At 56.0% G+C, this 15,048-nt stretch overlaps 2 protein-coding genes across 2 annotated transcripts in view; one reads left to right on the plus strand and one right to left on the minus strand.

Annotated features, from left to right (window-relative positions):
* On the plus strand, nt 1-14,046 carry SMCR8 (SMCR8-C9orf72 complex subunit). Its single transcript, XM_040453042.1, has 2 exons — nt 1-2,918; nt 8,836-14,046. The coding sequence occupies exons 1-2, from the start codon at nt 559-561 to the stop codon at nt 9,287-9,289; spliced, it is 2,814 nt and encodes a 937-aa protein (XP_040308976.1). The 5' UTR covers nt 1-558; the 3' UTR covers nt 9,290-14,046.
* The window catches only part of SHMT1 (serine hydroxymethyltransferase 1), a 26,523-nt gene continuing 25,333 nt past the window's right edge, over nt 13,859-15,048 (minus strand). The window contains exon 12 of the mRNA XM_040453043.1: nt 13,859-14,917. Coding sequence (XP_040308977.1) covers nt 14,745-14,917 — 173 coding nt within the window. The 3' untranslated portion in view covers nt 13,859-14,744. The remainder of the gene's footprint in view (nt 14,918-15,048) is intronic.

Raw genomic sequence — 15,048 nt, forward strand, 5'->3', positions numbered from 1 at the left:
CGCGGACGCTTCCGGGTCACGCGGCGCAAGACACCGCGAGTCATGTGATGCCAAGATGGCGGCGCCGCGGTAGCCTGCTCCAGCTTGTGGCGTCCAAGGAGCCGCGACGGTTTCTGCCCTCGGGCCGTGGGGGCGGCAGGGCTTGACTGGCCCCTGCGGCGGCCCGTAGTCCCGCGTTAGGCGCCGGTTCAGGGCTGGGCTGTTGCTGTCGCGGTGGGTCCGGGTGTGCGAGTGACCTCGCTGCAGGTGTCCTGCGCCGGACGCCCTCGCCGGAGGAGGAGGAGGAGGAGGAGGAGGAGGAGGGTAACCCGCCTACCCGGTCTTTTGGACCTGCGGAGTTCATGAGGCCCCTCGGGGCTCTGGAAGAGTTAGCTGTATCTCTGACGGGATTGTGGGAGTTCGAGCCTTCGAGTGTGCGAGAGACAGCCTAGTACCCCTGAGGGCGCAAAGAAGACCGCAAGGACTTTGCTTCCTCTTCCAGAGGCATGGCTTCCCTGCATTGATTACCCCGCATTCTTTCTCACTTCTTCTCAATGTTCTCTCCATACATCTGGAAATATGATCAGCGCCCCTGACGTGGTGGCCTTCACCAAAGAGGAGGAGTACGAGGAGGAGCCTTACAATGAGCCCGCCTTGCCCGAGGAGTACTCGGTGCCACTCTTCCCCTTCGCCAGCCAAGGAGCCAACCCATGGTCCAGACTGTCTGGGGCCAAGTTCTCTCGGGACTTCATCCTTATTTCCGAGTTCTCCGAGCAGGTGGGACCCCAACCCTTGCTGACCATCCCCAATGACACCAAAGTTTTTGGTACTTTTGATCTCAATTACTTCTCCTTGCGGATCATGTCTGTGGATTACCAGGCCTCCTTTGTGGGCCATCCCCCGGGTTCTGCCTACCCCAAGCTGAACTTTGTGGAGGACTCCAAGGTGGTGCTGGGAGACTCCAAGGAGGGAGCCTTTGCGTACGTGCACCACCTTACCCTGTACGACCTGGAGGCCCGGGGCTTTGTGAGGCCCTTTTGCATGGCTTATATCTCAGCAGACCAGCACAAAATCATGCAGCAGTTTCAGGAGCTCTCAGCCGAGTTTTCCAAAGCTTCTGAGTGCTTGAAGACGGGCAACAGGAAGGCATTTGCGGGAGAACTTGAAAAAAAGCTGAAAGACTTGGATTACACCAGGACAGTGCTGCACACCGAAACGGAGATCCAGAAGAAGGCCAACGACAAGGGCTTTTACTCATCTCAGGCAATTGAGAAAGCCAACGAGCTGGCCAGTGTGGAGAAGTCCATAATTGAACATCAAGATCTGCTGAAGCAGATCCTCTCATACCCTCATCGGAAGTCGAAGGGGTCTGCCTTGTGTTCTGCGGAGACAGAGCACGTGCAGGATCAGGCCGACCAGGTAGCCACTACCTCTAACCCTGATGAGTCGGCTGACGCGGACCTTTACACCTGCAGACCTGCCTACACCCCCAAGCTCATCAAAGCAAAGTCCACCAAGTGTTTTGACAAGAAGTTGAAGACCTTGGAAGAGCTCTGTGACACGGAGTATTTCACCCAGACCCTGGCTCAGCTCAGCCACATAGAGCACATGTTCAGAGGAGACCTGTGCTACCTCCTGACCAGCCAGATTGACAGAGCGCTTCTGAAACAACAGCACATAACAAACTTCCTCTTTGAAGATTTTGTGGAGGTGGACGACCGGATGGTAGAGAAGCAAGAGAGCGCGCCCCCTAAGCCCAGTCCAGGCAGGCCGCCTTCCAGGTCTCTGGACGAGTGTCCGATTCCTCAAGTGTTCATCAGCGTTGGTTCTTACAAGTCCAGTGTGGAGTCTGTGCCGATCAAGATGGAGCAGGAACTTGGAGATGAGGAGTACAAGGAAGTGGAGGTGACAGAATTGAGCAGTTTTGACCCCCAGGAAAACTTGGACTGCCTGGATATGGATATGAAAGGGAGCATCAGCAGTGGCGAAAGCATCGAGGTTCTGGGCACGGAGAAGTCCACCTCTGTGCTGTCTAAGTCTGACAGCCAGGCCAGCCTCACGGTGCCATTGAGCCCCCAGGTGGTCCGGAGCAAAGCGGTCAGCCACAGGACCATCAGCGAGGACAGCATCGAAGTCCTCAGCACCTGCCCCTCTGAGGCCCTCATCCCTGATGACTTTAAGGCCAGCTACCCAAGTGCCATTAACGAAGAAGAGTCGTACGCAGATGACAGCGAGGGAGCCATCCACTTCCAGGCGAGCATCAGCCCGCCAGAGCTGGGTGAGGCAGAGGAGGGCAGCTTAGAAAACACCCTGTCCCAAACGGACTCCTCCTGCTGCATTGGGAAGGAGAGTGACAGTCTGCGGGTGCCCCTCTCCACCCCAGCCCACACACACTCTGACCCGGACGGAGTAGTGAGCAGCCCCCCGCAGCGCTACAGGCAGAAAGACCAGGGGTTCCATGTGGACTTTGCGGGGGAAAACGCCAGCCCTTCCCGAGACAACAGTTCTGAAGGCTTCCCTGCTTTTGAGCTGGACCCGAGCCGCCTGCTGGCTAGCCGGGATGTCAGTAAGACCAGCCTGGACAACTACTCGGACACTACCAGTAATATGAGCAGTATAGCCTCCACCAGCTCAGACAGGACTCCCTCCTCTGCTCATCCCACCGGGCCCTCTTCTGAGAGGCATAAAAAGAGGGCTGGCCAGAACGCCTTAAAATTCATCCGTCAGTACCCCTTTGCCCATCCAGCCATCTACTCCCTGCTCAGCGGGAGGACCCTTGTGGTCCTGGGGGAGGACGAGGCCATAGTGAGGAAGCTCGTGACGGCGCTATCCATCTTTGTCCCCAACCACAGCCGTCACGCCAAACCGGTGAAGCACTGGGTCTCCTCTCCTTTGCACATCACAGATTTTCAGAAGTGGAAGCTGATCGGCCTGCAGAGGTAACTGTTTACCGGGGGTGGGGAAGGGCCCTGTCCAGTCAGAGACGAGGTTTCGAACATCCATCCCTCTGGGTGAGGTTAACACGTCCGCGTGGTGGGGCCAGAATCGGGAGACCTGGCTTCCAGACCGGACCCCCAACACTCACTCTGTAACTTTGGGCACGTCCTTACGTTTCTCTGGTCTTCTCTTTCCTTGTCCCTCCCATGAGGGGTTGCAGTTCCTAAGTGGTTGCCAACTGAGGTCTGCAACCTGTCGGGTCAGAATTATTTAGGGGAATTTGTTTAGACCGTGAATTTCTGGGCCCTATCCCCCAAGAGATTCTGACTCAGTAGGACATGGAGTTCATCTGGTATACAGCAAGCGTTGGGGGACGGCTGACTTCCAGATCTCAGGCTCTTGGTGATCCTCAAATTGACACTATGGTATAAATGATTGAGAGACCTGCTTCTGAGAAAGGTCTGTGGTATTCCTAGAAGATGGCAGCCATCACTGGTGCCAGGGACATCAGAGGGGTCCGGTGGCTTTTACTCCACTGTCCTGTTCACCCTAGAAGGCTGTTCCCCCCCGCCCCCCAACTTAGAAGTCTGTCTTAATGAGGAAATGCAAGGGGCACTTGGGTGGCTCAGTTGGTTAAGTGTCTGACTTTGCCTCAGGTCATGATCTCATGGTGGTTCGAAAGTTCCTGCCCTGCTTCGGGCTCTGTGCTGACAGCTCAGAGCCTGGAGCCTTCTTCGGAGTCTGTGTCTCCCTCTCTCTCTGCCCCTCCCCTGCTCATGCGCGCTCTTTCTCTCTCTCTCTCTTTTTCTCTCTGTCTCTCAAAAATGAATAAACATTAAAAAAAAATTTTTTTTAAATAATAAGGAAATGCAAGGCCCAATTCCTACTTTCTCTGTTTGAATGCTCTTTCATTCCTCCAAGTTACTGGAGGTTTAGCAGACTCTCTTTTGTTTTTTTCCAAATACTGCTTGACAAGTTGTCTGGTTTAAGGGTCTCTTTCCCTCAGGGTGTGCCCTCATCCTCTTCCCAGCGGCCCACTTTGCACATCTGTAAAACAGAGGCGCTGACGCAGGCAGCCTGCACCTCCCATGTCACATGGAAAGAGCAAAAGGAATTTCTGCCCCGCTGCAGTCAGCAACCGTTTGTTCTGATTTTCCGTCTTGCCTTTTGCTGAGGTCCTCGGTATCAGTGAGGTCGCCGTGTCCCGAGTTGCCCTGTTTGCTCCTCTTGCAGAAGTTACCCGGCCCTCACTCTAACCCTTGCTGCGTTAGGCTTTCCCCAGGGTCGTGGTGCCGAGATTCAAGCAAGTGTTTTTTCCCCGTCTTGACTTGGCTCGTTGGCCACGCTGGCGGGTGCTGGGGTACCATCTGGGGGTACCTGAGCAAGGACGCTGCCCTGGAAGACTTCGTAGTTCAGGAGCAGAGACGGATGGCCAGAGCCTTGCTGAACAGGGAGGAGAGTTCCAACAGCAAGTGCATCGTGTGTTATAAGAAAACCAACGGGGCAGGTTAGTGAAGTGTGGGAAATGAGGGACAGAGGTGCTTGGGGAAGGCTTGAGGTGTTTGGCTTCAGTGACCAGGAGGGTGGGCTTGCCAGCGTGTCATGGGGGCTTGGTATGACATGGCCAAGACACCTGGAACAGTCCCCTCCTTGGGCCACACAGGAAACCACCGAGTTGAGTCCTTGCTTGTGGATGCAGAATCAGGAGTTAGAGGGCTGCACTGGGTGCCCTTGTGGGCTTTGTCCTTCCTCTCGGGATCCCGTCCCTCGGCTGATGCCAGCCCTGTGCTCGGGTTTAACCCATCTGTTGCAGGAAGGGAAGGACTTTTCATGGATTGTCTTTGCTACTTGTTTCGGTGGAATAATGCGTCGGTGTCCCTTAAACACACCTCTTCTCCAACTGACCCCTTCGCCCCAACCTTTGACCTTTCCACTTACTCACCTCTAAAGATGGAGAGCCTAAAACGCCCATCAGTCTATTGACGGCCCGCTTATCCAGGGCCAGGTTCAGGACAGTGTCGCCCTTTCTGCTTTCCCTGAAATTCCCTCCTTAGAATGTGTCAGAGCGGCAAAAGAAGTTCATCTCTTACACCAGCTCTGCTCTCTTGGGTACCTGGCTGGAGTGCTGTGTTGAGGATTCTGAGGCCTAGGCTGGTCTGCCTTGGAACACCTGCTATGATCCAGTAATGAAGTCTGTGGGTGCGAGAGAGTAGCTGGCGGACGGGCTCCCCGAGGTGCAAAGGGTTCGAGTTGGTCTGAGTCCCGGGCCGGCCCTACCAGTATTTAGCCACAGGTCACTCCTCCACGCGAGGCTCTGTTCCCTCCTGAGCAAATGAGAGGGTTGGATCACTGAATGACCATTTGCCAAAAGTTTACAGGCGGCTATTAAATGCCGGCCACCCGGCCTGCTGCCAGAATTGTGAGTCAGCCATGGTGCATCCCCGTGATAGGACAGGCGCTGTCTTCATGGGGCCCCCCACGCCAGCCCCAGCTCTGTCACCACTCTGTCAGCCTGACCTCTGAGCCTGTTTGTATCTGCACACGGAGCTGACGAGACCTGCGTCGTGAGAGCAGGTGTGGAAGGGCTCATCGCATCTGGTCTGTACCTGATCACTGTGAGCCTTTCTCGGATAACCTCGCAGGGACGCGTACCGACTCACGGCAGGTGGGCCAAGGCAGCGGCCGCTGAGCGTGGCCCTCCCCAGCCAGGCTCTAGAGCCTTTCAGCATCCCTCTGTGAAGGCGAGGGACCCATCAGAAGTGACAGGCGAGAGCTTTGCAGACATTCCCTAGGGGGGAAGTGCCTCCCATTGCTCTGCTTCTCCGACCTTCTGGGCGTGCGCACACGCTGGGAATTGGCAGTGTCTGCCTCCAGAGGGTCCCGCTCTGGAACGAGATACGGTGGGCAGGGGTCGGAGGCCTTGTTCCCTAGGGGGCACGTCTCGGGAGTGGGGACTGGTTTGGCCACCGCTCACCCAAAGAAATCCTGGGAGGTGAGCAGTCGACCCAGTATGAATTCCGAGCATGAAATTCTCATTCTCGTTCTGAGATGAAAACCCAAGGAGTCGTGGTTCCTTGTGGTTAGGGAGGGACACAGTGGGCGCTGTGAGCTCAGGTCCTGACGCTGCCACTATCCGCCGTGTGAATTTGGGCCAGTCTTCTCGTTTGTTCGCAAAGCTTGTTGGACACGTCTGTGAGTGGGGCTTAAGATGCTTACCGTGTGCAGTTGTGGGGAAGGTGCACATCCGGAATGTCGCAGAGCCCCCGGGTGGAGCCTGTCCTTGGACACGCTCAGAGTTGCGGAGAGGTGGTGAGTCAGCCCAGCAGGCAGAAGCAGTCTTCAAACTGCAAGGCAGATTGAGGCCCGTCTGAGGGCCAGCATTCAAGAGGAGTAGTAGAAGAGTGGCCATGAAGTTCCTGCCCAGGGATGGGTTGCCCAGCAATGGCGGGGGTTGGCCCCCCCCCCCCCCCCGCCCCCGTGCTGGGTTAATCTGGAATCCGAGAACTCTGACCCAGGAGGGTCTGTCCCCTCTCAGGTGCTTTGACTCCAGCCAAAATCAGCTCAGATGATAATCTGTTTTTAAAGACTCTCACCCCAAAACTGCCGGTTTCACTGCCCTTGGATTTTTTTTCCACTGAAGTAGGCTTTCTGCCTGGAAATGCTCATCTGTCAGATCTATCACACGTGGGTATAAGAGATGGGTAAATACTCATGGGTACCAACTCATGTTGGTTTCCCATTTGAAACCAAAATGAGGGATAATTGTATTGCTTCCAGGTAGCAGGAACAAGCGCTGGACTGTTTGAAAAACAGCTCAGTTCTCACGGGAGAGAGTGCTAGTTGTGGGGCGTGGAGGGGCGGGTAGAGGCCCTGGTTGCGTCCTGACTCAGCCACTTTCTAGCTGGGGGACCTTGCGTGAGCCACGGCCCCTCTCTGGGCCTCAGTGTCCACATGTGTCCAGAGGCTGCCTCCGGTGTTGGGATGGGCGGTAATGAACCTAAGACAGGTGTGGGAGGAGCAGAGGACCAAAGGCCTGGGGCTTGCCTCTTTCCGTGCTAGCTCGCCTCCTGACGAGCTTCGTGGCAAACAGGTGGAGGGAGAGTTAGAAGGAGCAGCATCTTCTGAAAAAGTGGTGCCTCTGTAGGTAGGGGTAGGTGTGGGGGTGTCAGAGCTCCTGGGAGTGACAGGGCCGAGGCAGGGTGTTCCAGCAGGACAGGTGGCTGGAATGGAGGGACAGGAAGACGGGGCGAGGCCTGGCTTTTCTGCTGCGGCAGAACCTCGGGGGGCCGGATGTGCCAAGGCTGAGGAGGCATTTGGCCTGTGGCCTGGGCCCCCTTCCGAGGGAGGTAAGGGTGCCTCAGGAGTGGACCGAGAAGGCGGTGTCCCCGAGAAGCCAGTGAGCCACCTGCAAGCCCTGCTTCTTCATTGCCTATGTGATGGGGTCCCCAGCCCACTGCTCTCCTCGTGGTTTTCACGACACATGGCCCATGTGGCTCTGTTTTCCCGTCTCTGTGGTCCTGTTCTTGTATGGTCTGGATGCCCCCTGAGGTTCTCGGAGCCCACCTTTCTTGTAAGGCCCAGCTCCGAGGCCGTTCTTCCAGGATTTTCCTGGCCCCGGGCCTCCCCGTGGAGACCCAGACCACATCTCTACTCAGTGTACCCACCATGTGCCTGTGCTTTCTTCCCAGCCTGACCAGGCTCATTCTTCGTTGCCTGTTCAGCCCCTAGGTCACTGCCTGGTATGTAGTAGATGCTGTTAACTACACGAGAAGATGACAGCACCCAGGAAGGAAAAAATAGGTTACCTTGGTCCCGAGTGATTGTCAGTCCTTTGTCCACAGTATCTCAGGTCTGGCACAAGCCCTGAATTCCAGAACTGTGTCCGCCTATGAAATTTCTGGTCAGCCAGACATTTGCCAGACTGCAGGGTGACTCTCTGGGGAAATTCAACTAGGGGATTTTTTTTTTTTTTTACATTTATTTATTTTTTGAGAGACACAGAGAGACAGAACACAAGTTGGGGAGGGGCAGAGAGAGAAGGAGACACAGAATCCAAAGCAGGCTCCAGGCTCCGAGCTGTCAGCACAGAGCCCGACGCAGGGCTCGAACTCACAAACCGTGAGATCATGAGCCAAAACCAAGAGTCGGATGCTTAATTGACTGAGCCCCCCAGGTGCCCCTGATCTAGAGGATTGTACAGAGCTACTAGGGTTGATCACTCTGACCCCTTCCCTCACTGAACAAGCCCTGCCTGCCTCTGATGTATGGGCACAGTAGTGGGCAGTGGGGCAGGAGGCCAAATCAGATGGTCCTGGGTCTGCAGAAGCCTTGTCCAGTGGGAGAGACTAGAGCTAAATGGCAGTCCCCACGCTGATCATTGCTGGGCTGGTAATACTGAGGGCCAGGCACTCTCCTAAGCACAACCCATTTTGTCTCTGCGGTGACCGCTTGAGGCAGGACCAGTGATCTCTGTTTTACAGAGGGGGCTCTGAAGGGCTAAGGCACTTGGCCAGGGTCACAAAGCAAAAAAAGCAGGGAAGCAGAGGAGGGGATCAGGGATGGCTGAGTAAGGCTTGAATTGCCATAAACCAAGTACCAATGGAAGGGAAGGGCATTCTGGGCAGAGCACGAAGGCCGGTGATTTTGAGGCCCTTCTGAAAGCTTGGCGTGGCCACAAGGAAGTCGTGGATGTAACAGATGGGGCCTCAGAGGCCAACAGGAAGCAGGGCCTGTGGGCCATGCCAGGGCACTTGAACTCGGTCACGAGGGTGGCGAGGAGCCCTTTGAAGAGCATCATGATCAGATTTGCCTTCCAGAAAGAGCTAGTGAGTATTGGCCGGCGGAAGCCTGCCTGGAAACGGGAAGACTCCCCCGCCCCGCCCCGAGTCTTTCCTCCTGACGTTGGCCTGTGTGTTTCAGAGTGACGTCCCCAGCCGGCGCCGGCACCCTCCACACCCTGAGCCGCTACAGCCGCTACACGAGCATCCTGGACCTGGACAGCAAAACCCTGCGCTGCCCCCTCTACAGAGGCGCCCTGGTGCCCCGGCTGGCCGACCACCGCACTCACATCAAGCGGGGCAGCACCTACTACCTGCACGTCCAGAGCGTGCTCACCCAGCTCTGCTCCAAGGCCTTCCTCTACACCTTCTGCCACCACCTGCACCTGCCTGCCCACGACAGGGAGACCGAGGAACTGCTGGCCAGCCGCCGGGCGAGCTTCCTGAAGCTGAACCTGGGTCTGGTGAACGAAGACATGAAGGTGGTCCAGTACCTGGCTGAGCTGCTGAAGCTGCACTATGTGCAGGAGCCTCCCGGGACCGGCCACCCCACGCTCAGGTTCGACTACGTCCCCAGCTTTTTGTACAAAATCTGAGGTCAGTCCCAGCCACTGTGACCAAGACCTGTGACTCAGGGTACGGGGAGGGGAGGGGTTGGCACGAGCAGGCGGCCCTCTGAGCCGTCTAGGCTGCTGGTGACCTGAGTGGCAAGGAAACCAAGGTGGCGGCGCTGGTTCCCACGTGGCTTCAGGCGGTTTGGGAGTCGGGACTCTGGCCGAGGCGGGCGCCTGGCTCTCCGAAGGCCTCAGTAAGGACGGTACTAGGTCTCTCAGCCCCCCTGGCGAGGAGGGGGCTGCTTGGCTCCCTGAGGACTGGTAGCCAGGCCAGAAGAGAGCCAGCGCCCTTTTGACGGTGCGGGGGGTGGGGGTGGGGGGCGTGAGGGGTGGAAAGGTGAAGCCCACGCGGGAGGAGCAGGCTACGCATTCAGCTCCCAGACACATGGGCAGCAAAATGAAGGGAAGCGCCCCGTTAACTGAAATGGTTTGGTGGGAAACTGGACAACGGAACAACCGTTGCCCCATTCAGACCCCGGCTAGGGTCTTTTACTCGGCCCCCTAGAGCCCATCATCCCAGAGAAAGCCCCTGAATGAGTGACATGGAGGGGAGGCAGCCGTGCCTCAGTTGGGTGGTGGCAGATGCGTGACCTGCGCCCCAAGGCTGCAGGCAGAGCGAGCAGCACCCTGTCTGGTCCTCGCTTCCCCACTAGGCACAGAAGTGCCTGGGGGAGTGGGGGGGGGTGCTCGTACCTTGCTCCCCCGGGTCAGCAGGAGGGACTAGCGTTAGTCGCTAGTCCCTGCTTGTGAGTGAGAACTGCTCTCGCAGCTGGAGAGCCCGGGGCCACGGTGCCATCGCCCCCGTGCAAGTGACAAGAGCCGGCAGGCCTCTGGGGCCCAGCCCACCAGCCTTTCTGGGAGCGAGTCCATGCTGTCCTCTTGGGGAAGGTCTGCAGACATGCTGGCACTCGGCCGAGGTCACACCCCAGTCCCCCACCCACAGCAAACCTTTGCAACCACTTCACTACCTCTTGCGGGTCTTGTGGGCACGGTGACGGCGCGGTTCCACCCCGCTGCTTGGTCCGGGCGGGCAGCCCAGCTGGTGAGAACCCACGGGCAGGGTCTCCCCCAGGAAGGAGGAGAGCCTCCTTGTGTGGCTGGCTGTCTTCGTGGATCTGTCCCCCGCGGGCCTGGAATACCCACACCTCACCGCTGTTCACTCCTGCCCCCACACGGGCCCTCCAGATACACGCACCTCACCACTGTTCACTCCGTCCCGCGCGGGTCCCCCAGGTGTGCTTACCTCACCACAGCTCGCTCCCGTCCCCATGTGGGTCCCCCAAGTACATGCTCCTCACTGCGGCTCGCTCCCGCCCCCATGCGGGCCCCCGGAAGTACATTCACCTCTCGGCAGCTCACTCCCATCCCGTGTGAGTCCTCCCTTCAGGGAAGGAGACAATCCCCGACTCACCCACCATGACCCCCCTGAGGCTCCTTACTCAGTTGCTGTTGGTTTCTTGATAGAGTTTCTTGCAACCTTGAAGTTTTTACACTTTTTTTTTTTTTTTGTATGGCTGCTTTTTTTTTTTCTCCAACTAGGAAGAACTCTTAATATTTCTGCTTTTTAATTCATTCCAAGAAAATTGTGATAAAACAGACCCGAACCAGCCACGGGCGGTTGCTCCTGAGCACACGTGTGTGCACCTGCCGGTGCCGTGTTCCAGGTAGTTGGGTCTTGCTGTCGAGACTGGTCTGTCAGCTTTGTGGCCTACCGTCGAGGTCAGGTAGCGGAGGCGGGAACCCAAGGGGGGGTTTGCATCACATCCCTCCCGTGGCCCCTTCCTCGCCCGGGTCCTCCACACAAGGATGTGGCCCGTTGGCTCCTGGCCGCCGGCTTCCGGTCAGGGTCCACGTTCCTGGCAGAGGGTGTGTGATTTCGCTCCCGAGGCTGGGACTGAGGACCTTTTAAGGTAGACGTTCTGTCTACATCTCACGGGTGTTCTTTGTACCCGTGCCTGTTACTTTGTTCACGCACAGAAGAGTCGCCAGGAATGTTTTGGCAGCTTTTAAATGTCAAGCGTGTGTTTGCATGTGGGGAAGGCTGCGTAGGATGCCTGTTTCTCTCCATGGGCTCCCCTCTTCGTTGCCGCCTCCCGTGTCCCTCGTGTTCAAGATGCTGCTCTGTTTTCTAACTGGATGGCTCACTGCTGTCTACTCAGGCCTCCAGGGACATGACCTTACGACACTTTATCTCCAAGGGAAAGAAGGGTCTGTGGGGTCCGTTTGACAAAGTTGAAAGCGATCGTTGGCACCACCATTGCTTTTCATCCTGTTCCACAGCATCACGGACTCTACAGTTAACATTGCTGTCACCTGGGAAACTGATCAAGGCAGAAGGTCAGTCACATCTGGCCTTCTAGAAGCTAAGGCCAGGCAACACGGTAGTCTGAAGTAGAAGTCACTTTGGAGGGTGTTTGCTTGGAAGCTCTGCCTCGAGGATGGTTCCAGAGGCCCCAGGATTCTGAGGCAAGAGACCAGTCGGGTGTGAACAGAACGGGTGTGCCCTGTCCTGGGGCCAGCCTCAGAAAGAGTGGGTGAGGAGCGTCTCCCTTGAGTCGTTCCTCCGTGAAAGAAAGCCGGCTTCCCTGACAAGTAGTTAGACTCCAGTTTTAAATTTTGGTAAAAACCTAGCTTTTCAGTGTGGCAGTTTCCGAGGATTGCTTGATGCCAAGAATGTTTCTTTCCAAAGGGATTTTAAAGTGGCCGAGGGACTGAGCCAGTGTGGGCAGGCACTTGAGACTGTGGGACTGCCCTTCTCAGATCCCCTCCACTTTGGAGAAGCGGAACCCACTAGAAGTCCCGCGTCTGCAAATTTTAAGGCTGGGAGCTCTATGCGACAGGGCTGTCTCTTTAAAAATATTCGTTTCAGGTTTGCCTCAGATAAAACATCTTGAAAACACTTTGCAGAGAACAGAGGCCATCCGTGCCCCTTGACTTTGCCAGTCCTGACTCATTTTGAAGGCCCAGGCACCAAAACTGGGTTTATTTCAACTTCACTTCCAATCCGTTACCGCTCCCCTGCCCCCAGCCACCCTTTCTCAAGCAGTCCAGGTTGAGAGCAGCCTGATAAGGTTAGCAGTTACGCAGTCGTGGTTTCTAGAGGCCCACGTGTGGCCCTTGGGATGCTCCAGCCTGAGCTGTTGCCTCACACCTCACCATTTCCCTAGGGACCTTGCTCCATTCGGTGGAATCTTGGGGTGTTAGAAATTGTGACTTTTTCATGATTAACTTGCAAGGGCTGAAGTTACACAGATTGCGCTGGAATTTGGAAATGAACCGTGACAGCCCACCTGTCATTTCCCATCTAGCTTTTTGCTTCTCCGTTGCTATAGTCAAGGTATTGTAGGTTTCAACTTCAAATGACATATCCCAGCTCAAATCCTAGGAAGTCCAACAGTTTCTACCCCAAGTGCCAGGGCTGCTACAGTTCAACGACATGTTTCTGGAGGCTGGGAGCGGCACGCACGGTGACCACCCACTTCCGCCAGTGCGAGACGCATGTCCCGACCTCCCCGGACCTGCTGTTGCAAGGCAGGTCAGCTTCTCCTCTGCGGTAACACTCAGCCGGCAGGGAACCCGTCGGGGAGTGTGGACGATCTTCCGAGGAGCTGAATCTCCCAAGCCAGCAATCCGGTTTTACTTCCCATCTCCCTAGAAAGCTCGGAAGAAAGTGCCTTGGTTTGTGCTTTAGAAGCAAACCAACTGGCTTTCTGGCTTTTCCCCAGTACTGTGACAGAAAGTGACAAAACTGGAATCTTTAAAAGAGGTACAGTATTAGCAGACTGCAAAAAGGAGAAAGCATCAAATTGCTACTTCTGGCTGGAAATAAAACCAGTCTCAGCTGATAGGGCCTGAGACACCAAGTTTTCCTGAGCTCCCAAAGGAGAACGCTGTGAGCACTGACCTAATCTAGCCTCCTCTGTTCAGGTTTGGTATGACCATAGCGGGGAGGAGGAGGGATGGGGGGGGGGGTGGAACGAGCACTTTGCAGTGAATTAAGCCACTGGTGTGGAGCCCACGCCTCCTGGGAGTCCTTATCTAGCTCCAAAGTGGAGGCTACACAGGAGGGTCTTGGAGATGCCCTGGCCGGGGGAGGAGCCAGGCCCCCGAACGGAAGACTGTCCCGGCAGCATGATGGCTCCCAAACTGAGGCAGAGATATGGGGACTGCTGTGTCACCCACACCCTGTGGAATCTGCGGCCGTTGTCCCCACCCGTGCTGGTATAGATGCCAGTAACGTGCTGGACCCTCGACCCCAGGGGCACCTTCCGGGCAGGACCCACCGACTGCCCCACGCTGGCTGGCTACACAGGTTGGGTTAATATAAGCGCCACCTTTGAAGACTACGGTGAAAAGCATAGTCTGTGATGAATTCGTGTTTGTTATTTTGGGAAAGCTATTTTATTACCGCATGTCCCTCTGTCCACACGTGTGAACGTGAGTCCTCTACCACCACGCGAGTACTTCAAACACGCGTGTGACGCCGGCTCTTGGGTCTGGCCGCACCAGAGTTTAACCGGAGTAAATGCCAAACAAATAGTATGAGAAGTGTACTTTTTAAGAAATTAATTTATTTGAGTTCAGATATTTTTGAAATATAAAAATTGGTTGTATTTTTTAAAGCTCTTATGATTCTTGTAGACATTCTGTGGTTACACATTCGATTGTGCTTATTCAAAATGGTCATCTATGTTTTGCACTTTGGCTCTGTGAAAAATAAAGTTTCTCTGGGAAGGTGACGCTTGGTCTCCTGATTACAGGGGGGAGTTGGTTATCTGGCACAGGGAAGGAAAGCCATCTCTCCTCAGCCGGTGCTTACACCTGATGGGCCCTGGTACCCTCCGGGGGTGGGGGGCGAACGAGACCGTTTCCACGACACCCTGAGTGCCACGGAGAAACTCCCACCATACTGGTAGTCCGGGCCTAGCTTCAGGATTCGCCTTCTCATTTGTAACGGTCATCAGTCGGTGCTGCAGCAGCCCGCCACGTAACAAGACATTAAGAAGAGGCAGCTTTTAGAAGCTCTGAACTTGGGTGTTTCTGTACTGCAGAGTCTGGAGGAAGCCCGGGAACTCAGAGAAGGGCGAGTGCAACTGGGGTCTTTCCACTCATCTTTCCACTCATCTGCCCTGGACCCAAGCTAACTAATTGCAATTTTCCAGAAGAACTGAGAGAAAGGATCAAATTTAAACTCCTCAATAACCTGTCCCAGAATTACTAACAATGGGTCTTAAATTTTGATTTCTGGAGATAATGTGAGGAAAGTCCAAAAGAAACCCCCTCAGAGGGCATGAAGTTGACCCAGCCTGGTCCTGTGTGGCGCAGCTCTCCTGTCTCCCCACGAGGGCACCAGGTCCTCGAGCAAGCGGTCCCTGTGCAGTCCCGACAGTCGGGTGCTGGGCAGGTGCCCACGGGCAGGTGGGGGCTGGCAGCTCCTCTAAAAGGCAGGCAGGCCAGGCAGAGGGAAGAGAGCCGCGAAGCTCTCCACTTCCTCCCTGAGAGCCCTGATGGCCCTTTGGTGCTTCTCGTCCCCGGCCAGTTTCTCCTTGAACTCCTTCAGGGTGGCTCTGGCACCAACGTCGTCCTGAATCTGCAGAGTCAGTTCTATCCCTGCGCCCACAAGAGACAGAATGGGTCCCCTGTGGGCTCACAGTGCCAGTGCGGCAGCCCCACTGGGCCCGGGAGACACTCCCGAGGCCCGGGGGCGTGACAGCCTTAGGTGTTCATGTCCCCCTCGGAAA

This window comes from Herpailurus yagouaroundi, unplaced genomic scaffold (assembly GCF_014898765.1).
Source record: "Herpailurus yagouaroundi ecotype Mexico unplaced genomic scaffold, PumYag 208, whole genome shotgun sequence".
Lineage (NCBI taxonomy): Eukaryota > Metazoa > Chordata > Mammalia > Carnivora > Felidae > Herpailurus > Herpailurus yagouaroundi.

What these genes read in the sequence shown, in the direction of transcription:
- SMCR8 (XM_040453042.1), top strand. Translation starts at nt 559, where the DNA reads ATGATCAGCGCCCCTGACGTGGTGGCCTTCACCAAAGAGGAGGAGTAC. An exon ending in AAGCTGATCGGCCTGCAGAG is followed by an intron (nt 2,919 to 8,835) that starts GTAACTGTTTAC and finishes TGTGTGTTTCAG; the next exon opens with AGTGACGTCCCCAGCCGGCG.